General features: G+C 49.2%; 4 protein-coding genes across 4 annotated transcripts in view; 3 read left to right on the top strand and 1 right to left on the bottom strand.

Annotated features, from left to right (window-relative positions):
* LOC120904139 (zinc finger protein 236) overlaps positions 1 to 635 on the top strand; it is a 68,766-nt gene extending 68,131 nt beyond the window's left edge. Inside the window, exons 7-8 of the mRNA XM_040313933.1 lie at positions 112 to 271; positions 359 to 635. Of these exons, the coding sequence (XP_040169867.1) occupies positions 112 to 271; positions 359 to 568 (370 nt within the window). The 3' untranslated portion in view covers positions 569 to 635. The remainder of the gene's footprint in view (positions 1 to 111; positions 272 to 358) is intronic.
* Positions 636 to 1,983: 1,348 nt separating this feature from the next.
* On the bottom strand, positions 1,984 to 5,085 carry LOC120901980 (RNA polymerase I-specific transcription initiation factor RRN3). The gene is made up of 3 exons (XM_040310388.1): positions 4,551 to 5,085; positions 3,509 to 4,458; positions 1,984 to 2,914 (listed from the first exon to the last, which is right to left on the bottom strand). The coding sequence occupies exons 1-3, from the start codon at positions 4,752 to 4,754 to the stop codon at positions 2,248 to 2,250; spliced, it is 1,821 nt and encodes a 606-aa protein (XP_040166322.1). The 5' UTR covers positions 4,755 to 5,085; the 3' UTR covers positions 1,984 to 2,247.
* Positions 5,086 to 6,530: 1,445 nt separating this feature from the next.
* Positions 6,531 to 8,515, top strand: LOC120901981 (probable cytosolic Fe-S cluster assembly factor AGAP009023). The gene is made up of 5 exons (XM_040310389.1): positions 6,531 to 6,670; positions 6,727 to 6,822; positions 6,894 to 7,161; positions 7,235 to 7,627; positions 7,699 to 8,515. The coding sequence occupies exons 1-5, from the start codon at positions 6,608 to 6,610 to the stop codon at positions 8,313 to 8,315; spliced, it is 1,437 nt and encodes a 478-aa protein (XP_040166323.1). The 5' UTR covers positions 6,531 to 6,607; the 3' UTR covers positions 8,316 to 8,515.
* Positions 8,516 to 11,062: 2,547 nt separating this feature from the next.
* On the top strand, positions 11,063 to 22,489 carry LOC120902647 (probable chitinase 10). Its single transcript, XM_040311542.1, has 10 exons — positions 11,063 to 11,183; positions 13,911 to 13,970; positions 14,063 to 14,271; positions 14,351 to 14,862; positions 15,577 to 18,515; positions 18,579 to 18,764; positions 18,826 to 19,105; positions 19,176 to 20,176; positions 20,246 to 20,856; positions 20,932 to 22,489. The coding sequence occupies exons 2-10, from the start codon at positions 13,947 to 13,949 to the stop codon at positions 22,367 to 22,369; spliced, it is 7,200 nt and encodes a 2,399-aa protein (XP_040167476.1). The 5' UTR covers positions 11,063 to 11,183; positions 13,911 to 13,946; the 3' UTR covers positions 22,370 to 22,489.
* The last annotated feature ends 383 nt before the right edge of the window (positions 22,490 to 22,872 follow it).

Below are 22,872 nucleotides of genomic sequence, written 5' to 3'. Positions count from 1 at the left end.
GTAGACGACGAACCTCATTCCCCTAAATTGATCTTCGATCTTGACTCGATCCTCTCTTGGTGTGATAAATAAATGTTTTTTTTTATTCTCTCTCTCTCTCCACACAAACAGACATGCACTTTTTCGGCACGAGGAGCTGGAGAAAAAGTACAAATGTGATCAGTGTGACTTTGCGACGCACATTCCCGGACACCTGCGCCGGCATCTGCTGGTGCACACCGGCAGCAAACCTTTCTCCTGTCCACACTGTGACTATTCCTGCAACAACATTGTAAGTGTGGGCTATAATAGCTGACGAATGATTTTACCTTCAGTGCAACTCTTTATCTCAATTCTTTCCTCCCCCTCTTGTTTGTAGGAAAATTTACGCAAGCACGTTATTTCTACCGCGAAGCATAAGGGGAAGTTTTTGTACGAGTGTAAATTTTGCCCCAGCGGCGCGGCGAATGAAGCAAGCAGCACGTCACCGTACGGTACCAACTTTCAGAAAGAGTTTAAGGACCATCTACAGCACAGCCACAAGCTTACGCCGGAGGAAGTGAAAATGTTTACTGCCACTTTACTGTAACCGAATTTTGAGAAGAATGTACGGATTATTACGACATGGAAATAAATCTGAAAACGAAGCAAAAAGACAGCTGAGTATCATAGCTATTAAAATTCAACGATTTAGAAAACTAATTGGGTCTCAAAAATAAGAAACGAATTAAGTGTGCATAAAAATAACAACAGCAAGGTGTGGAAAATTCAAAATATATTTGAAAAAGCGCCACTCTGCATACGGTGGTGAGTTGTTGAACTAATAGATGTTACATTTTTCCTATAAAATGGAATGGTTTGTATCTTTACTAAACTCGTTTGCATGCAATGTACCGTCATTGGGCACATGTAACGCTTAGTAACGCTGTTGTGTCCTTTTTTGCATTTGAGCTTTGAACGGTTCCGACGATTCCAATGGGCTTCGACAGTCGACTAGTGACTTTGAACTAGTGATGTGCTGTATGGAGCGCACCCACGACTCCGATCCGACTCCGACTATTGTTAGTTCGATTCCGACTCCGGCAAAATGGAACCACTAGATCCGCCCGGAGTCGGAGTCGTTCGGAGTCGTCCGAGTCGACGAGTCGTCCGGAGTCGACCGAGTCGTCCGGAGTCGACGACTCCGAACGACTCCGAACGACTCCAGTCGACTCCGGACGACTCCGAACGACTCCGACTCCGGGCGACTCCGGACGACTCCGAACGACTCCGACGACTCCGAACGACTCCGACGACTCCGAACGACTCCGAAAGACTCCGAATCCGGGCGACTCCGGACGACTCCGAACGACTCCGAACGACTCCGAACGACTCCGAATGACTCTGACTCCGGGCGACTCCGGGCGACTCCGGGCGACTCCGGGCGACTCCGAGCGACTCCGTACGGCTCCGGACGATTCCGAAAGACTAAGGATATTGCAGCGCGGACCTACCTTCCGCAGTCGATTCCGAATTTATCGGAGTCGGATCGGAGTCGGATCGGAGTCGACTCCGGATTTTTGCCAACTTTACCCATCACTACTTTGAACGTCTGAGGATAGTTTCTGGATGGTTCCGATCTTGAAGTGTTGTACTCATCTACCAGAATCTAAATACGAATGCAATATCTATCTGTGATTTAGAGAAATATCCACCTTGGACCAAGTGTTCTGCATGGCTTAAATGGTAATTGACCATAAGTGATTCTTTCGTTTCACTTTCATAGCTTCAAATAACCGCCTCTCATTCGATGAATGGGAATAATTTGACCAGTTTGACTTGATAACTCAAAGCATTATATTTATTTCCGCAACTTTTCGCAAAAATTAATAGAACGAAAATTCAAATAATAACCGATAGAATTCCGTTTATAAAGTTTGAAGTATGTTTCGTAATGATAATGAGTAAAACGTAGCGTGGTGTGTGATGCAAAGAGAAGATAAGACAAGAGTACATTTTAGCGAATCTAATTCAAAACACACAAATCAAGTTATCAAGAGAACTGATAACCAATATGACTCATCTAATGTTTCTTTCCAAACACACGCGCCAACCTGTTAACGCAAATGCTCCGCATTAGTGTACTGTGTATATTAAATGTTGGATAGATAGTGTATTTATCATCAGTTGTGTAGTGTAAAAGCATTACAGAGACACGGGAAGATTGCACGCCCACCACTCAAGACCATACCACTGGGACCATAGCGTGGTACACGTCTCCCACCCACTTCAGCTATGAAATCCCGGCGACACACCGTACGAGAACGTAAACTCGCCGCTTACGTCCACCCCGTGGTGCTTGTGGCGCTTGCTCTCCGGGATGAAATCGTCCACATCTTCCGACACCGATTCGTACCGCTTGCGACCCCTAGCTCCACTGGTTTCGGCACCACAACCACCACCGCCGCTCTCCTCGTCCAGCTCGTGCGCCTGATACTGCAGGTAGAACGGTTCGATGCGCTTGCCCGACTTCTTCAGCATGTACGGATCGAACGGGAAGAACGTGTCGAGACAGTCCTCCGGCAGCTGCGTGTTGTTCTTGTACACGGTGGCTAACTTGCGGCGTGCATTCCGCTCCAGAATGGTGTGACAGTAGGCCAGCTGGTAGGCGCGCGTAATGCCCGCGAAAGCCGTCGCCACCGTTGGCAGGCAGACGCGCAGCGGGTTCAGCTGACAGGTGACGATCGACGACAGCTGCAGCGACTGCAGGAACGTGAGGTTTTTCGCGCTCGAGGTGAGATGGTTGGCGCGGAACGCGACGACGTAGAAGATCGCCTGACACACCGAGTAAAACACGAGATGCGCCTTCAGCGATTGATTGTAGTGCATCGAGTCGCACCGCTGTATGTAGTTGTGCACCCAGTGCGACATTTCCAGCAGCATGGACTTTAGATAGCTGCAAGTAGAAGAGAGTAACACAAAGTTTAGCAAAACGGGAGCGGACTAGTGGGTTTACAAGTAAATTTAAATTCTTTGCGGTTATTAATACGTAGCATCATTGGACCCAAACGCCTATTCTTTTAAAGATTGCTGAAACTGACTCCGATTTTGATTCCGGAGCCAATTCCAATTCCGGAGCCGATTGCGATTCCGGACCCGCTTCCGATTTCAAAACTGGTTCTGATTTCGGAGCCGATTCCGGAACCAATTCCGAACTTGAAGCCGATTCCGATTCCGAAATCGATTCTAAGATCAGTTCCGGATCCGATTCCGTAACCAGTTCCGGATCCGATTCCAAAACCAGTTCCAGATCCGATTCCAAAACCAGTTCCGGAGCCGGTTCCGAAACCAGTTCTGGAGACGATTCCCAAGTTGATTCCCAAGCCGATTCCGAATCCATTCTGGAAACTGATACCGGACCTTCTATTATTCGGAATCGATTCCAGAAAACTTCGGAGCTAGCCGGAATCGATTCCAGTACGAAAACTTCATTTTTCCCATTACTAAAACGGACAAAGAATCCGTTTTCCTCCTGCTGCCCCATACTTACTTTAACGGGACATATTTGGCCCGGGCCAGCATGCTGGCGATGTAGCCGACCGACGTCTGCCGCACGTTCGGCGATTTGTTCAGATTGTTCACGTTCTTCCACAGCGAGCTGATGAAGTGCTCCGCGTACGACAGCTTGAAGCTGCAGATGTAAAACATAATAAACTGCGCGTGGTCGGTGTTGTGTGCCGGCAGGATGTGAGCGTCGAACTGGTTCAGCACGATCTTGAACAACCGATCGCCCTGCCCGTCCACCTTCACCGTCTGCTCGATGTAGTTGAAAATGATTTCCATAAACCAATCGAGCGTTTCCGCCACGGGATGCTTCATCGTGTCGCTTTCCTCGCCACTTTCCCCGTCCTCACCCTCTCCGGTGTCCGTCATCTCGAACATCATTTCCTCGTCCGGATACTCCGTCTCCTCGATGACGCTGCGGGGCATATTGACGTCGAGCTGCAGCAGATGGTAGAACACAATATCCAGCAGCTCGTCGCAGTAGATCGACGCGTACTCCGTCATGCGCAGCACGTTGTAGAGGTAGCCGGCCACCTCGCCGGACGGCCGCTTGTAGTACGGGAAGTTCTTCCGCAGCTGCGTCAGCACCACGTCGAAGATCATCGGTATCACATTTTTCAGTCTTATTATCAGATCGTGCAACGATCCCATCTGCTGCTGCTGATCCTCGCTCGGGATGCAGCTAACCGTGGACGACGACGACTGTAGTGCCCGGTCCGGGATGAACTGTTTCACCAGCTTGGCCACGGTCATGGTGCAGTAGTTTTTCTGCACAATCGACAGCTCCACCACGAACTGTTTGTACGCTTCCTGCGCCTCCTCGGAGCGGTTCAGCCAGCGGGAGGACAGCAGAAACTCGACCAGCTTGCCGAAGTAGGGCTTCATCAAAGGAACGGCTTGCTTAGCTTCGGCGAATATTTCTACGAATTTCATGTCCTGTGCATAAAGAAGAAGAAGAAAAACCACAAACAAGCTCCGGATTAATAGGGAGCACCAGTCAACCGGTAGTACTACGCCCTTTTACTTACCTGCGGATCTTCATCTTTCAGCTTTTCTAAAAGTTCATCGTACCCCGTTAACCGGTTGTTATCCAACACGTCCCGCAGGGCCAACTCGATCGACAGCTCGGCGAAGCGCACCTTGTTCCGGGTCGGTGTACCGCTACCGTCCGGCACCGACTGTGATGGCTTGAGGATGGACGAGACGCGACGTTTCTCGGTGAGTGTGGACATTTTGGCATTCTGGTTCTCACTGGGGGTGGAATGGTTTTTGCTTGCAAAGGCTAGCACACACAGGAAACGCCACGATTCCACGCTCTTTCAAGGTTGCTTATTACGCAGTACCGCACCGACGGTGTCGCTCCCGGCGAACCAAAACACTGCAGCCAGGTGATTCCTGCACCCGGGACTAGCCGTACGACACTACGCAACAACACTACGGAAAGGAATTAATTCACAATTTCACCGAATTCGTGGCACTATTTCACAATTCACCCCACGAGCACCTTTTCACAGCCGGGTGGCGAGCACGTTTTAGCACGATTCGATGACGTACGGATAATCGGAGATGGGTTTTTTTCCCCGCTGGGCAAAGCGACGAAAAAAATCATTGCCTTTCACCCATTTTCTCAGGCCTTCTCCTTCTGTCCTACGGCAAATTTGTCAAGCAGCTCGTCAGCTGAGCGCGCTGTCGAAGGTTTAGATGTGTTGGTGCGCCCGACGGCCAACCGCTGTCAGTTGTTGTCTGTGCTTTTTCCTCCATAGCGCTATTTCTTTCTCGCGTGTGGTAAAGGTGGTAACAATCATTGCGACGATGAAGTTACATTTTCTCAAACTTCGCTATATATAAAATCGAAAATCAAACCAAAAACGCTGCAATGTAAAAATGACCACGGAATCGCTACCTCACGCAACGCGCAGAACCCTAATTCACATTAACACGTTCAACCCGGTGCTTATTTTCATCAACTTTCCGTTCCGCCGGCATCTAGAACGCAGGCAGTTGATTGTGACACCGGCATACTGGAAAGTTCTTTGATTTTTTTCTTTTGGCACAACAACCGTTGTCGGTCAAGGCTTGCCTTGTACCACACCACACTGGCTTTCAGTGACTTATGGATATTCCTCATAGGAGGATAGTCAGTCCTGCCATACGTAGGACACGGTCCATTTGCGGAATGAACCAATGATGGGCATGTCGTTGAGTCGTACGAGTTGACGACTGTACCAAGAGACCAAATACACCATTCGAATGCAAAAGGTTAGTGTAACAAAGTTGTGCTTAAGGGCCGTGTCTGTGCTGCGTTGGGTGCGATTTTATCGGAAAGCCTATCAAAATGTTATATAGGATTTGACAGATAAGGTCGGACGTGCGATTTTCTCGTACGACGGTATCAATCTTGTTTATTTCTTCAGACGCCGCATTCGAGTTTATCTGTCAAACTAATTTTGTGGTGTTTTGTAGGAACAACCTCAACTTAATTTTTCACAATCGTTTAACTATTAAAATCATCCAAAAAATCGCAATAAGAATAAAAAAAGCGTTTGACAACACATGCAATAAAATCGCATGCGACGAAGCATAGACACGGCCCTACTGCTTAACACGTTCAGCCCGGTAGCAGGCCCCAGGACCTGCCGGTGGAACGGTAAGTTGATGAAAATAAGCACCGGACTGAACCTGTTAATCCGAGTTTGTTACCACATCTAGCACACGCGAAAAAGAGATAGCGCTATGAAGGGAAAAAGCACGGACAACGGCTGACAGCGATTGGTCGTCTGGCGCACCAACACAACTAAACCTTCGACAGCGCGTTCAGGCAGAAGGGTAGAAAGAAGACAAACAGAGGACAGGTAGCTCAACGAGCTGCTTGACAAATGTTGCCGTAGGGCGGAAGGAGAAGGTCTGAGAAAATGGGTGAGAGACAATGATTTTTTCCGTCGCTTTGCCCAGCGGGGCGCGCGCTCCAACGTTCGAGCAGTGCAGTTGCTCGATTTTCAACGCAGCTGTCAAAATCAGATGTGTTTTGTTTACCAAAAATTGTTGCGTTTCCAAAACATCGTAATCCATTTTTCTGGTTGTTGCAATGTCGCGTTTTAGCAGCGCTCTTCAGCTTACCGATTTGGATGATTTCATTACGCCGTCGCAGGTAAGCATAAGTGCAATCATAAAAGTCCAACAATGCAATAAAACTCTCCCCCACAGGAATGTATAAAACCAGTAAAAATCGAGACGAGCAAAAGCAAAACCGGAGCAAAGATAACAATCCAGGAGGATGGTTCCTACGTGCAAGAATCCTCGGTAAAATCAACCACCATACCCAACAAATAGTGGAGCAAATGTTTATAAGTTTACACGTCTTTTCCCCACAGAGCGGAATCCAGAAACTGGAAAAGGTGGAAATAACGCTCGCTGACTGTTTGGCCTGTTCGGGCTGCATTACCTCGGCCGAGGGCGTGCTGATATCGCAACAAAGCCAAGAGGAGCTGCTGCGCGTCATGAACGCGAACAATCTGGCCAAGCTGAACAATCAACGCGACGAGATCAAGTTTGTCGTGTTCACTGTCTCGCAGCAACCGATTCTGTCGCTGGCACGAAAGTACAATCTCACACCGGAAGACACGTTCGAGCATATCGCTGGTAAGATAAGATTCACCGTTGTTGATTACATCAAGTTGCTAATAAATGCACACACACACACACACACTTCCAGGTTACTTTAAGAAGCTTGGTGCGGATATGGTAGTCGACACAAAGATAGCCGATGATCTAGCGCTGATCGAGTGCCGCAACGAGTTCATCGAACGGTACAACACCAACCGCAAACTTCTACCGATGCTTGCCTCCTCCTGTCCGGGCTGGGTGTGCTATGCCGAGAAAACGCACGGAAACTTTATCCTCCCGTACATCGCGACCACCCGCTCGCCGCAGCAAATAATGGGCGTACTTGTGAAGCAATATTTGGCCAAGCAGTTGCAAACGACCGGCGACCGGATCTATCACGTCACGGTGATGCCCTGCTACGACAAAAAGCTGGAAGCATCGCGGGAAGACTTCTTCAGCGAGGTGGAAAACAGCCGCGATGTGGATTGTGTGATCACGTCCAGTAAGTAACCCTGTAGCTGTATTACGGATTTCATAGCAATAACCAAAACCCTTTCCGTCGCCCTTCTACAGTCGAAATCGAACAGATGCTCAACAGCCTCGAGCTCCCATCGCTCCAGCTGGTAGAAAGATGCGCCATCGATTGGCCGTGGCCAACGGTGCGGCCGCCCGCCTTCGTCTGGGGCCACGAATCGTCCGGCTCGGGCGGCTACGCCGAGTACATCTTCAAGTACGCAGCCCGCAAACTGTTCAACGTCCAGCTGGACACGGTCGCGTTCAAACCACTGCGCAACAACGATATGCGCGAAGCGGTGCTGGAGCAGAACGGTCAGGTGCTGATGCGCTTTGCCATTGCGAACGGATTCCGTAACATCCAGAACATGGTGCAGAAGCTGAAGCGGGGCAAAAGTACGTACGACTACGTGGAAATCATGGCCTGCCCGTCCGGCTGTCTGAACGGCGGTGCCCAGATACGGCCCGAGGAAGGTAGGGCCGCACGCGAGCTAACGGCCGAGCTGGAGTGTATGTACCGTTCGCTGCCCCAGTCGACCCCGGAGAACGAATGCGTCCAAACCATGTACGCCACGTTCTTCGACAGCGAAGGGGATCTGAACAAGCGGCAGAGCTTGCTGCACACCAGCTATCATCAGATCGAAAAAATTAACTCAGCCCTCAACATCAAGTGGTGAAGCGGGAAGAAAGGCTGGAAGTTTACCGGGTATGAGGGACAGGGAAGGATGCATTAGTAAACATTCACAGGCTGCAGAAAGCAAGCAGCATCGCGCAAAGAACAAGTGGGGAGATAAAACGGACCGATTGTACGAGATAAATAAACAAAACGGGCTATCAGTGGTCGGTAGCTAGGCTACGAAGAAAGTCAAAACAAGCATTAACCGGTTTCACTCTGGCAAGCGCAATGGCACGCACGCGATCCGAACACACACACCCCGCCAACGATGCGTGTTGCGAAACGGGTTTCCACCTGGAGGGGGTGGCGACATCCCATCCCAACCCATGGGCCATGAGCTGCAATAGCGCTCGATCTTGACATTCAATCTTGACGCGGTAAAACTAAAACACACACCCATCACCACCAGCACTTTGTACGCGAGCGGAGGTGTCTGTGCGTCCCATATCTTCGGTGTCGTTTAATGTACACGCACCAAGATGGGACACATCCTCATTGACAAACCAGTGCGAAGTACCATCCTCGGTACACTCGGTACAATGGATAAGCATTATAAATATTAATTGCCACCCTGTATCCCTCCGGCCAGTGTGACAACACCAAAAGGTAGCGAGTCAATGTGAGAATGTAACGATAAAACAGCAAACGCACCGCGGCTGAAAGGTCTATGACATTTGCTGTCTGCAACGTACAAGCCACCGGATTGTTTTGTACTTCCCATCGATTTCGCTGCCCGAAATGATCGAATTTTGGTGGCATTTATTATTAGTACGGTCTTATTTGTCCGGATTCTGTTGTGTTATTGATTTTTGCTGCTGGCCGGCCGTTGCCGTCGCCGTCCGTTCAAAACGGGTTTCATGGGTTTACCGAACCGGGGCCCGGGCAAATAAGCGGAGCGTTTGACATTTTGAGGTTTGCGTTCTGTAACCAGTTGTTCGAGTTGAGGTTTTAAAGAACACACAAAAAGAGCATTAATAAATACATTAATCTTATCTTTTTTCTTTGCATATTGCAGACCAATTGAAACAAAAACGTTCATCGGGACCGTTTTGCGTTTGAATATTTACTGGGCGTCTCCATAAGCGACCGATTGCGACGCACCGTGTGAGAGTGGGCCCAGTCAATGACCCCCCAATGGCAAAACATGGCTGCTATGTAACATGATCGTGCTTGTTAATTTTTACGGGTTTATATTTCCATCTCTCTTCAAAAGATAAAAAAGAGGAAAGAATCCACTCTCCCAAAGCCAAAGGGGACAGATGACGATGTCACCCAACAACGTTTGTTTGTACCGCCTCACTGCATTCGCACATCCTCCCAAAGCTCCTCCTCACAACCCCCAAAAAAGGGGATGAAATAATCGAAACGAAATTCTAATTTGCATAAGACAGATTAAGCAGCTTTTCGAACCGCGGCAAGGCTGGGTACGGCACAGGCTTAAGTTTTCGCGTGCGAGACACCAACCATCCCGTTGGAAAAGCAACGGTACATCCCGAAGAATGTATTTTACCCCAATTTGCGTAACGTTATTCAGAATTTTGGTCGATTCTGTTTATTATTATTTTTTTTTTTGGAACGAATGGGGATGCTGCGTATGCGTGTACCGGTCGGGAATTCGGGAAGCTGTGAAGCCGCGCACCTACGCGCATACCGTACGCGAAACCAGTTTGAAACAGTCGCAGTCCGGGGATCGCGCGGTAGGTCTGGCCTGGGATGATCTTTGCGGTTTACTAAGGAGATATGTATCTATCGTGACAAGTGGTAGGCAGCATCTGGCAGCCGCGAAATCGTGCCCAAAGGATTCGCCAATCAACACACCGCCTCGACGCCTCCCTTGCGCGCGCTCCTGTGGCGTAATATGTTGTGGTGCGTGCTGCGCTGAAGATCAAGGGCGTCCAACAGCCTTTTCCGGTGTTTCGTGGGCAAGGCGTAGGGAATGAGAATACCGGTTCGATCGGTTCGATGACAATTGCATGCCACGACCAAACGACCAAGCCGGCCGGCTGGACACAGCGCCTGGAAGCGCATGGGATGAACTGGAGCACTTGAGTGCTGCGATTTGTTGCGCGATACGCGCCCAGTACACACACGCACTGCAGCAAGAGGTGCCTCTGTCCCTGTCGATCGGTTTTATCTTTCGCACGTGTTGCTTTGGTCGAGAAGAGCTACCGCAATCTTCCGGGGTGCGTAGGGGCCTCAAGGGCTTGAGCTGACAGCGCGATGCGCAAAGACTTCCAATCGTGGGGTTGCAGCCGGTCCGAGATGCTTGCTCACCGCTTCCTAGAGCACGTGGGTATCTAATGTGTATCGTTGCGCGCGGCCGTTAATATTCTACACGACGCCACGCCACGAATACTAGATGGCACTAGATAGCGTGCAAGGGGTTCCTTCATAGATTAGTATCTGAAGCTTCCGTTGCAAATTAACCCGTTTGCAATGCAAGGATGCCGCTCTGCGGTTAATGCCCCGTAAAGAAAGCCATCGTTATTGCATCCTCTTTTTTATGTTAAACAATATTAACAAGTAATAAAAATAAATAAAAATGGAATAAACTGTCTACCGCCCTCCATGGTGGATTTATTTTCACCTGAATCGCAGGAACGGAAGAATCACCGACCAAGAACGAAATGTCGCAGAACAAGTTTTTGGCGTCTTCGGCGTGTCGTCTTGAGCTTCCCTGCGGAGCCCGTGTCCAGCACCGGAAAGGTATAAAAGCGGGAGTCGCGGATGAATAAGAATTAGTCGGATCGGTGGTGTCTTTGACGGCGGTACGGTGTACTATCGACTGTGATCGAGTGTGATCGTGTTCAAGTGCTTGTGAAACCGAGTGCCGAGAAGAAGTGCAGAATTTGTGCCAATAAAACCAAGTGTAAGTGAAGAAGGAGTGGAGCAGAGGGAGAAGGAGAGAGAGAGAGCGATTAAAAAGTGAATTAATTAGAAACCTCAAAAAAGGTGGTTAAAGCCTGGTTAAAAGGCTTTAGCAGGCTACAATTGTTTCCAATTACTGTGCGAGTGCAACGGTGAAGCGTGTGCAGGCGTAATGGTGCACTGTCTGAACCCGGTGTGGGTCGGTGGGAAATTAAAATGCATACAACATAATGCAAATCGGTTGCTTCTGCTGAAGATCAATGGGAAGGAAAAAAAGCAGACAACAGACAACAAAGAATAGTAATACAAGCCCCAGTCGGTCAGGTAGTTGTGTGTGGACCAACAGCATTATCAACTGTTCGATTTTGCCGACCCCCAACGGAAGAAGCCGAGTGTTATTTAGTTTTAAATAAAAATTGTTATCGCAAAACGATCATACCGCGGGACTATGTCATACCCTGAAGATTCTGGCTGTGAAGCTCGGACCCAGTGTGAAAGCATGAACGTGTCCCGTGGGCCCGTGAGCTGTGCAACAAAATTGCGCGGACCGATAGACGGGGCGTGGAACGAAACCGTTACACCGCTGTCCAAGTGACCCCGATTGCTGGTGAAGAATAGAAATTGAATTGATTTCTTGGCGTGGCGTGTTGAGGATCATGTGTGCGATTGTGTTTGTGAACGGTGTGCTAGAAAGGCACGTTTGTTTGTGGGGAAAACGTCTGATAAGTGACTGTAGTACTGGCCAATTAAAAAAAATGAGACTTTTTTGCGTTATAGTGTGTTATTTCTACATTAGTGCTTATTTTTCATCAAATATCAAATCAATCAGGATCGCTAAAAGTTGCAGATCGTTAATCAGCGCGTAATTATTTTTGATTTAGATAATCGTTCATAAAGGACAGTTTTTGCTGGGTATTAGGTGTACAATCGTGCCTTTGATTCGAACCCAGCAAAGCATTCCAGAAGGATCTTCTCTCAACAAATAAGGTCCGTGAACCTTTTGCAAGAGCTCCGTAGAGTGTATTCTCCTTGGAGAACAAATGCAGCAAAGCTTTTGCTTATTTTTTCGCCATGGTACCACTAACATCAGGCACATTAACAAAATGACCCAAAATCAGTAAAGAACATGATGAACATCTATTGTAAACAGTCAAAATGCAATATGAGTTTGAGTAGAGCACTCAATCCCAAAGCATCATAAAATAACAACATCTTTCCGCCTTTATTAATTAAGAAATACATGAAGAAAGTAGCACATGAGGCAAGATATCAACATTGAAGCTTAGGCACACGTCAGATCAAACCGTGGTTTTGCTGGCGCGCAACACCAGGGAATATAAATATACAAGTTTTTCGATCTGTTCTACATCTATTTGTATCTATCTTGTCTATAGATGGAAAATACTAACGTTATGATAGAATAACAACGACTTCTAATTCATCCGCCTTTGTAGTGCAATCGTTACTTGTACGTCCTAACAACGTGTTCGTCTTAAGTTCATATCCCATGTAGACTCGAGAACTTTCCGGTATGTCGGAGTGTGAACATATAAAGCTTGGTCGGGGTGAACCAATGAGCCCTATAATACCAAATGATCTTTTAAGGCTTAAACACACCTGGATACAAGTCATTGAACCAACAAAAATAAAAATAAGAAGGAAATCGTGATGTTTGTCTTTACGTGGTAGAATTACGGTGATGTCTTCTCGGAAACGCATTAATCGCCTAACTCAGTCAAACACGACTGTCAAACAGCTAATCGTGATGTCATACCCTCGATCCCACTGCCAGAGTTTGGGCTCACTGCTAAAAATCGAATTGCTCTCATAGTCCTGGCACTACACTCACTCACCCAGAATACATTGATTTGAATTTTGCCAGCACACACGTCCATTTGTTTTAAACTCGAAGGCCTTAATACACTGGAACCATAATTTTTCGCATCAACCCTGACCATTTGCCCAAAATATCAACTACCGCCATGGTCAGTATGAGCAACAAGCGAACGATACGAGCACAGAATCACTAATTATCGCACTGGCCGACCTATTACCTGCGTGGCATTGCACCTGCACTGCCTTGAAGATTCTCATGGCTCTCATAAGCTTATCGATCGTGTTCCACCCGTAAGCTCAAAGCTCGCTCAACACCTAGCAGATATGTTTATGCAAACCGATGAATGATCATAGTAAGCGGATGGATCGAGCTCTACTGATCATTCTTTCTGCTCTCTGCTCTCTACCGCTCATTCGTTTCATCTCCTTCATCTTTCTGCCACTGCTTCGGTATGTCGCACTGTCGGAGGTCGAGACACCCACCGCCGCCTCGACCGTATGCTAGCGGTACCGTGCGTAGCCGTGGACTTGAATCATAACTTTCGTAGTATTTTCTTATGCTCGTCAGTTCTTTGCTCTCGCGAGATGTCTTGAATGGGCACGTGTGCACGGGAACAGGTTTCTGCTGCTGACGCTCTACACCTGGGCACTGGTGACATAGACCTTGAAACAATTTTGCTGTTTCGCTGCAATAAACAATGTAGTTCGTTGGAGGGGGAGGTCGGGCCAGGAAAGGGTGACCCATTTTCGGGGGCTTGGGCTTTCGTTGTTTGACTGAATGAGGATAGCACTAATTGATTTGTTTTAAGTACGATTGCCATGGTAATTTTAACAGTCCGGGATTTCCCTCCTTCTTTTGTTGTCGCCGTTTTTTTTTTCTTCCTCCTCACAGTCAGCTCCAATGCTTCGTTGAGGTGAAAGCATCAGAATGAGTCTTCTGCCATATAAGCGGGTTAGTATGCGCTACGTGCAGCGAAAGTACAATCACCGCTGTGCATTGTTGCAGTTTTGATTCACGACAACCATGCATCTCATTCTTTCCAGCTGACCATTGTCGGTGTCTGGCTGGTGCTGGCAGCGACCGCTGCGATCCGAATCGAACGTCAGCCCGAACCGGTCAGCTTTGTGCGTAGCAGCGTGGAACGGATACCGCCGCACGGGTTCGAAAAGCAGGTGGCTGACGCAGCAAGCCATGACTTTGGCAGTGAATCATTACCGCTGCGCAGTGCCGTCGAGAGTGTTCCAGCGAACCTGTAAGTACGCGTATGGCTTGGTAGGAAATGCAATGGAAATGCAATAACCCCAGCGCACCACCTACTGCATTGTTTCCAGCGTCGATGAGCGGCTCCCGCTACGTGATGCCGTCGAGTTTCGCATCCTGGACATGGATCAGGAAATTGAAGACACCGTCAGCAGGGTGAAAGGGGTAGTGAACAAGCAGAAGATCAAGCTGGTCCCCGTTGACACGTCGGAGGTGGAGAGCTTCCGTGTGTTTCCGTTCCAGGATCGGTATGCGGCGTACGTAATTCCTTCCAAGCCCGCCAATCAACCAATGCCATATCGGGCTGGGTCACCGTACCAGCAGCTGCTAAGCAGCAAGGATGTGGCAATGGTTCAAAGCGCACAGAATAGTAAGCTGTTGGCTGCACAGAAAGCGGCACCGAGCGAGTACAAGGTGCTGTGCCACATGACCAACTGGGGCTTCTATCGGAAGGGTGAGGCACAGTTTGTGCCGGAAAATCTAGACCCGGGGCTGTGTACGCACATAGTCTATTCGTTTGCCACGCTAGATCCGGCAACGCTGACGATGAAAGAGTTTGACAGTTGGGCGGACATTGATAACAGTGAGTATATTGGTGTATAAGAGGTGGATCATTCCGAATTGGGGCATTCGGTATATCTTGTATCGTTTTAATAATTACGGGGACATATGTACTATAAATCCTGGGTACGGGCAGTATTTTTTTAATAAACAGATTCTCATCTTCCCTGCACATCAAGATAGATAGATTCTGAAGCATTACTAGAAATCAAACTGAACTTTATCATTCCTCGAACTGATCCTGAACTCATACTTGCCCTAGAACTGATCTTGAACCAATTGAACAGTTAGTTCCAGTATTGGTTCTGAATCCATACCAATCTTAGAACTCTCTCATATTCAACATGTGCACAGTTTCTTCAGTCACCGTTTTGACGAGTAAATTCCACCAATTCTACATTTGTGCAATATCCTTGGCTGCTCCGTATCCCTTTTCTTTCATTTCTTTTTTTTTTTATTTCAATATCTGTTTATTAGACGGAACTGATGGCTATTTGGCAATTTCTGGGAATTTTTGGATCAACTTGACTCCATGATGGTTGTACACTTGTACTATAGCACGTTGCTTCCTATAGTGGCAGCTAATTAGATCAGGCAATAACATGACTGGGTCCGTTTTAGGCCACTGCGAGAACTACTAGGACTCCTACTTTCCCAAATAGCCCCATTTCTAAACGAACCATGTCCTATTTGTTATTCAACTCTGAATTAATTTGATTGACGTTATATTCGACAGATATGTACCAACGTACCGTGACCGCTGCTGGTGATGTCCCAGTGCTGCTTGGTCTAGGCGGCTGGACCGATTCAGTGGGCAACAAGTACTCCGAGATGGTTGGATCCGCCGCCAACCGGCAGAACTTTATCACCAATGCAATAGTGTTCCTCAAAAGGCATCGCTTCGCTGGTCTGCACATGGACTGGAACTATCCCGTCTGCTGGCAGAGCGATTGTTCCAAGGGATCGGATAGCGACAAGACTAACTTCAGCAAGCTGATCCAAGAGCTGCGAAAGGCTTTTGCAGCGGAAGAACTTTTGATAAGTACGAGCATCTCCGGCTACAAGGAAGTGCTGATGGTGGCGTACGATGTGGCCGAGCTTACGAAGTACGTCGATTTTATGGCCGTCATGACGTACGACTATCATGGCTCTTGGGAGGAACAGACCGGGCATGTAAGCCCGCTTTATGGTAATACATACGACAAGTATCCACAGTACAACACCGACTACACGATGCAGCTGCTAGTTAAGATGGGTGCAGATCGAAGCAAGTTAATCGTTGGCGTTCCTTTCTATGGGCAAACGTTCACGCTGGCACAAACTACGCGAGCTACACCGGGCGAGGGTAGTCCAAGTATTGGCCCGGGAACAGCCGGCGATGACACGAGACAGCCAGGTATGTTGGCGTATTATGAAATTTGTCAACGCGTTCGCAAGCAGAAATGGAAAGTTGGGAGAGATAATTCAATGAAGTCGGGTCCGTACGCAACGAATGGTGATCAGTGGGTTGGTTACGATGATCCCGTGTCGGTCACGGCAAAGGCACGCTATGTGATGAAGTCTGGCTTTGGTGGAATTGCCGCGTGGACGATCGATTTGGATGATTATCAAAATCGATGCTGTGAGGAACGGTTCCCTGTGTTGCGTGCGATCAATAGAGCACTTGGACGGCTTGATACACCCGCTCCGACCGGGATGGATTGTTCGCGTCCTACGCAACCGGCTACTCCGAAACCGGCCGAAATGACATTTAGCCCGGATAGTGGAATTCCGAGTACAACGTCAACACCGGCACACTCACACACCACGTGGCCATCGTGGACGCCGGAAACGACGTCTACAACTAGGAGAACTACGACTGCACAGCCCTCAACTACTACTTCTAGAGCAACGACTACCACCACAACAACTACAACTACGACTACCACTCAAAGAACGACCAGAAGAACGACTCCATCAACAACGACCTACAGTCCAACGACAACTACCGGTACGACCATCCCCGTACCCGGACTGGTAATGCCCGAGCTCAGCAACGCGGAAAGCTGCGAAGGCAATCAGTACAAGGCCCATCCCACTAACTGTAACTCGTACTACCGTTGCGTGCTGTCCGAGTTCAAGCAACAGTTCTGTGCCGGTGGACTTCACTGGAACGATGCGGCAAAGCTATGCGATTGGCCTGCATCAGCCAGGTGTGAAATGGACGAGGGAACACAGGGACCAGATACCACAACCACCACCACAACAACTCCAAGACCAACGAGAACCTCTTCCAGACGTACAACTACGTCCAGAACGACCACTCCGACCACCACTACCACCACCCCAGAACCGATGACATCCCGTCCCACTCGCAGGAAGACGACGCTCGCTTCGAACACTCCCACCCAGAGACCCACCAAAAAGCCAGCCACAACGACGAAAAAACCTGTCAGTCGTCCCGCAGAACCCTGCACCAATGGCGAGTACTATCCGCACAAGTCCTGTGACAGTTTCTACATCTGCGTGAACGAAAAGAAGGTAGCGCAACAGTGTGGTCCGGGCTTGTACTGGAGCCAAACGGACAAGAGCTGCGATTGGGAGGAAAACGTGAATTGTGTAAGCAATGAGCAGTACTTCCGCCTTCTCACGACAACATTCGGCGCGCTGAAGGCACTGTCGGAGGATGATCCGTGTGATGGGAACTCGCACGTCCCTTATCCGGGCGATTGCAGCCAGTACCTGGTGTGTAACTGGGGCCGCCTGGAGGCGGCCAGCTGTGCCGATGGGTTGCACTGGAATCAGCAGCTGAAGATCTGCGACTGGCCAGCAAGTGCCAAGTGCTCGCAGGGTGGCATCCCCGAGAGTACGGAAAACATTTCCGACGAGAACAACGCCTGGCAGGGTTCGGACATTGATGGACCCCAGTACGTGATGTCTACGACGGAGAGGAGGACTACAACCACTACAATGCGCACTACGGTCGCACCGTCGACACCACCACCTGTGCTAGAACCCCTGTCGGGGCACTACAAAATGGTGTGCTACTTCACCAACTGGGCCTGGTACAGGAAGGGTTACGGCAAGTACACACCGGACCACATACGGACCGATCTTTGCACGCACATCGTGTACGGGTTTGCGGTGCTGGACTACTCAACGCTCACGATCAAAACGCACGACTCGTGGGCGGACATTGATAACAAATTCTACGCACGTGTGGTGGCCGCCAAAGAGAAGGGCGTGAAGGTAACGCTTGCGATCGGTGGGTGGAACGATTCGGCGGGCGATAAGTACAGTCGGTTGGTGAGGAGTGCGGCGGCACGATCGAAGTTTGTCCAGCATGTGGTGGGCTTTTTGGAGAAGTATGGATTCGAGGGGCTGGATTTGGACTGGGAGTATCCCGTGTGCTGGCAGGTTGATTGTAAGAAGGGATATGCGGATGAGAAGGAAGGATTTACCGAGCTTGTGCGGGAACTTTCGGAAGCGTTCCGTCCTCGGGACTGGTTGCTTTCGGCGGCTGTATCTCCGAGCAAAACGGTTATCGATGCTGGGTACGACGTGGCTGCCTTGGCGCAGTATTTCGACTGGATCGCAGTCATGACGTACGATTTCCATGGCCAGTGGGACAAGCAGACGGGACACGTTGCACCGCTGTACTACCATCCGGACGATGAGATTGATTTCTTCAATGCGGTATGTGATGATGTGACGATGGGGGGGCGTGTTTTTGTTTACTAATTCAGATTTATTTCTCAGAACTACTCGATCAATTACTGGATCGAGAAGGGAGCACCACCGCGCAAGCTGGTCATGGGTATGCCACTGTATGGGCAGTCGTTCCAGCTGGCTGATACGAAGAAGAATGGACTCAACGCGAAGGCTCCCGGGCCGGGTCAGGCTGGGGAATTTACCCGAGCGGCAGGATTTTTAGCTTACTACGAGGTAAGGATCCTGATCGTGGAAAGAAATTTCATTCAATAATTCAAATTGAATTTCCAAATAGATCTGCGATCGCATACAAAACAAAGGATGGACGGTGGTACAGGACGATCTCCAGAGAATGGGCCCGTACGCTTACAAGGGCAATCAATGGGTGTCGTTCGATGATAAGGAATCGTTGCTGCGAAAGGTACAGTTCATTCGTGCGATGGACCTTGGTGGAGGTATGATTTGGGCCCTCGATCTGGACGACTTCAAGGATCGATGTGGACAGGGCAGTCACCCGTTGTTGACTGCCATCCGAGAAGGACTGCGGGAGCCGTACAATTCGAATGATGTGCTTCGTAAGTATTACATAACATCTTTGTCAATGAATCAAGGTAATAGATAATTTTATTGATCATTTCTTCGCAGCTACGATCGTAAAAGAACCAATGGCAAATGAAAATCTCGCCTTGAGTACGGAGTCCCCCAGCACCAACAGTAATTCTTCTCCAGAAAAGCAGCAACCTGCATCCAACGAAAGCACCGAAGTGGATGAAAACTCTGTCGATTCCGATGAGTACAAAGTGGTCTGTTATTTCACCAATTGGGCCTGGTACAGGCAGGGTAATGGCAAATATCTCCCAGAAGATATCGATCCCGATCTGTGTACGCATATCGTGTACGGGTTTGCGGTGCTCGATCGCGAAGGGCTAACGATCAAACCGCACGACTCGTGGGCTGACATCGACAATCGCTTCTACGAGCGTGTGGTGGAGCTAAAGAAGAAGGGCAAGAAAGTGACGGTCGCGATTGGTGGATGGAATGATTCGGCGGGCGACAAGTACAGCCGGCTGGTGAGGAGCGCTCAGGCAAGGAAGCGTTTCATCGACAATGTGATGCAGTTTATCGAAAAGTATGGTTTCGATGGGCTCGATCTGGATTGGGAGTATCCGGTGTGCTGGCAGGTGGACTGTAAGAAGGGTTATGCGGATGAAAAGGAAGGCTTTGCCAGCTTGGTGGTGGAGTTGGCGACGGCTTTTAAACCGTACGGGTATCTGCTGTCGTCGGCGGTGTCCCCGAGCAAGAAGGTTATCGATGCCGGGTATGATGTGCGGACGTTGTCTGACTACATGGACTGGATCGCGGTGATGACGTACGATTATCATGGCCAGTGGGATAAGCAAACGGGGCATGTTGCGCCAATGTACGAACATCCGGACGATGTTGATACAACGTTCAATGCGAACTTTACGATTCACTACTGGATCGAGCAAGGGGCGGACCCAAGAAAACTGGTCATGGGTATGCCAATGTACGGGCAGTCGTTCTCACTGGCGGACGTGAATGCGAATGGGTTGAACGAGAAAACGTATGGAGGTGGAGAGGCGGGCGATCAGACGCGTGCCAGAGGGTTCTTGTCGTACTATGAGGTGAGTAAGGATTTTAGGTATTTAGCTGAAGTAAGACCAGATTAAGACATAAGGATGTTATATTTACAGATCTGCTCTAACATCAACAAGAAGAATTGGAACGTGGTGCGTGATCGCAAGGGACGTATGGGCCCGTACGCCTACAAAGGTGATCAGTGGGTTTCGTTTGACGATCAGTACATGATACGCCACAAGAGTGAGTACGTGAAGGCAATGGGTCTGGGTGGAGCTATGATCTGGGCACTGGATTTGGATGACTTCCGAAACATCTGCGGATGTGAAGAGTACCCGCTATTGCGTACAATCAACCGAGTGTTGCGAAACTATCCTGGACCTGGACCAAAGTGTATACTAGGATCAACTAAACCGTCGCCAGATCGTCCCACTACAGCTATGACTACTACTACCACCAGAAGTACTACAAGAAGACCTACAACAACGGTAAGAACTACAACTACCGCCACCACTTCTACCACACCCAGAGCAGTATCGACAACAAGGCAAACGACGCGTCGAACTACTACTAGATTTAGCACTACTAGCAGACCTACAACGCCATCAATTGATGATCTTGACTCTAATCAATCGAGCAGCAAATGCGATGGACGGCTGTTCATTCCACATGAGTCTGATTGTTCAAAGTACTACATCTGTCAGCATGGCAAACGCTACGAGCAAAGGTAAATCGAAGGGAGTCTTTGTTAGTACATCGATCATTGTACTAAAAAGATACTGCTTTTCTTTCTTGTTTGCAGATGCCCAACCAACACAGCCTGGAACAATGGATATTGCGATTGGGAGGAGAATACTAATTGTAAAAATAAACAAGGTCATGTAACATCGGCCCCTCCAACTACAGAGGACGGCAGCTGGATGACTTCGACTGGTCGTCCCGCTACTACAACAACGCCGCGACGAACCACTACTTCAACAACTCAGCGTACTACAACGTCTACAACGAGGCGTCCAACCGCTAGACCTTCGACGACCAGTTCCACAACGATGAAACCGCTGCCTCCGTCCGCTGAAATCCCCCCAGGTGGCAGCAGTGACTACAAGGTGGTGTGCTACTTCACCAACTGGGCCTGGTACCGGCAGGGTGATGGCAAGTACACGCCCGATGATATCGATAGCACGCTGTGCACGCACATTGTGTACGGATTTGCGGTGCTCGATCGTGAAACACTTACGATCAAGACGCACGACTCGTGGGCTGATATAGACAACAGGTTCTACGAGCGGGTGGTCGAGCAGAAGCGCAATGGTGCGAAGGTAACGCTTGCGCTGGGCGGTTGGAACGATTCCCTCGGCGATAAGTACAGCAAGCTGGTGCGTGATGCTGCCGCTCGTGCTAGGTTTGTGAAGCATGCGGTTGAGTTTATCGAGAAGTACGACTTTGATGGGCTGGATTTGGACTGGGAGTATCCGGTGTGCTGGCAGGTCGACTGTCAGAAGGGATATCCGGACGAGAAGGAAGGCTTTGCGAAGCTGGTCCAGGAGCTTGCGGTCGCGTTCCGGCCCAGAAGTTGGTTGCTTTCGGCGGCCGTCTCGCCGAGCAAGATGGTGATCGATGCCGGGTACGATGTGCCAGTGTTGGCGGAATATTTCGACTGGATTGCGGTCATGACGTACGATTTCCACGGTAACTGGGACAAACAAACGGGTCACGTTGCACCGCTGTACTACTACCCTGGCGATACGTATGACTACTTTAACGCAAACTTCTCCATCAACTATTGGATCGAAAAGGGAGCACCGTCGCGGAAGTTGGTCATGGGCATGCCACTGTACGGGCAATCGTTTTCGCTGGCCGATACGAAGCGAAATGGGTTGAACGAGAAGTCGTACGGACCGGGTGAGGCGGGTGAGTTTACCCGGGCGGGTGGATTCCTGTCGTTCTACGAGATATGCGACAAGGTGAACCGTCAGGGCTGGACCGTGCGGCGGGATCCGGAGGGAAGGATTGGCCCTTACGCGTACAGCGGAAGCCAGTGGGTGTCGTACGACGATGTTGATGAGATTCGGCGAAAGTCACAGTTTGTCAAGCGGATGAATCTGGGCGGTGGTATGGTTTGGGCGTTGGATTTGGACGACTTTAGGGGCCGATGTGGCTGCGGTACTCATCCACTGTTGCGCACCATGAACTTGGAGCTGGGACGGATCAGCACACAGGCGCCGGAGAATTGTACGTAGAGTGTAGGAGGGGAGTGTAGAGTTTAATAATTGAGTGTAACGATGTGAAACTAAGTTTTGTGTACTAAAATTGATTAATTGAATAAAATTCAGTAGAATCAATTCTGCTTAATCCACGTACTAGAGTGTATCGTTGTGTCGCAATGTAGCGTAAGGCACTTTCTTGTTTCGCAAAACGAAAATGCAAAAAAGTCTGTGGTATCACAATAATAACCCTAAGAATTAATTCAATTTTCTTTTATTGGGAAGTTTCCTACGCGGTCATGTCAAACTATGCAGGTTTTCGATACTTGTTGTACCTAGTAGTGGTGGGAGCTCGGAATCGGACCTACTCGATTTCGATTCAATGTTCGGAATCAATTCCGTAGCCGATTCCGATGCTGGAATCGATTCCAATTCTAGAGTCGATTCTGGAGCCGATTTCGGAGTTTGTTCCGGATCCGATTCCGGAGTTGAATCCGGAGCCGATACCGGAGTTGACTTCGGAATCGATTCCGTGAGCG

This window comes from Anopheles arabiensis, chromosome 3 (genome assembly GCF_016920715.1).
Source record: "Anopheles arabiensis isolate DONGOLA chromosome 3, AaraD3, whole genome shotgun sequence".
NCBI classification, from domain to species: domain Eukaryota; kingdom Metazoa; phylum Arthropoda; class Insecta; order Diptera; family Culicidae; genus Anopheles; species Anopheles arabiensis.
The sequence above is the reverse complement of the archived record's forward strand: the minus strand, read 5'-3'. Positions and strand labels throughout refer to the sequence as shown.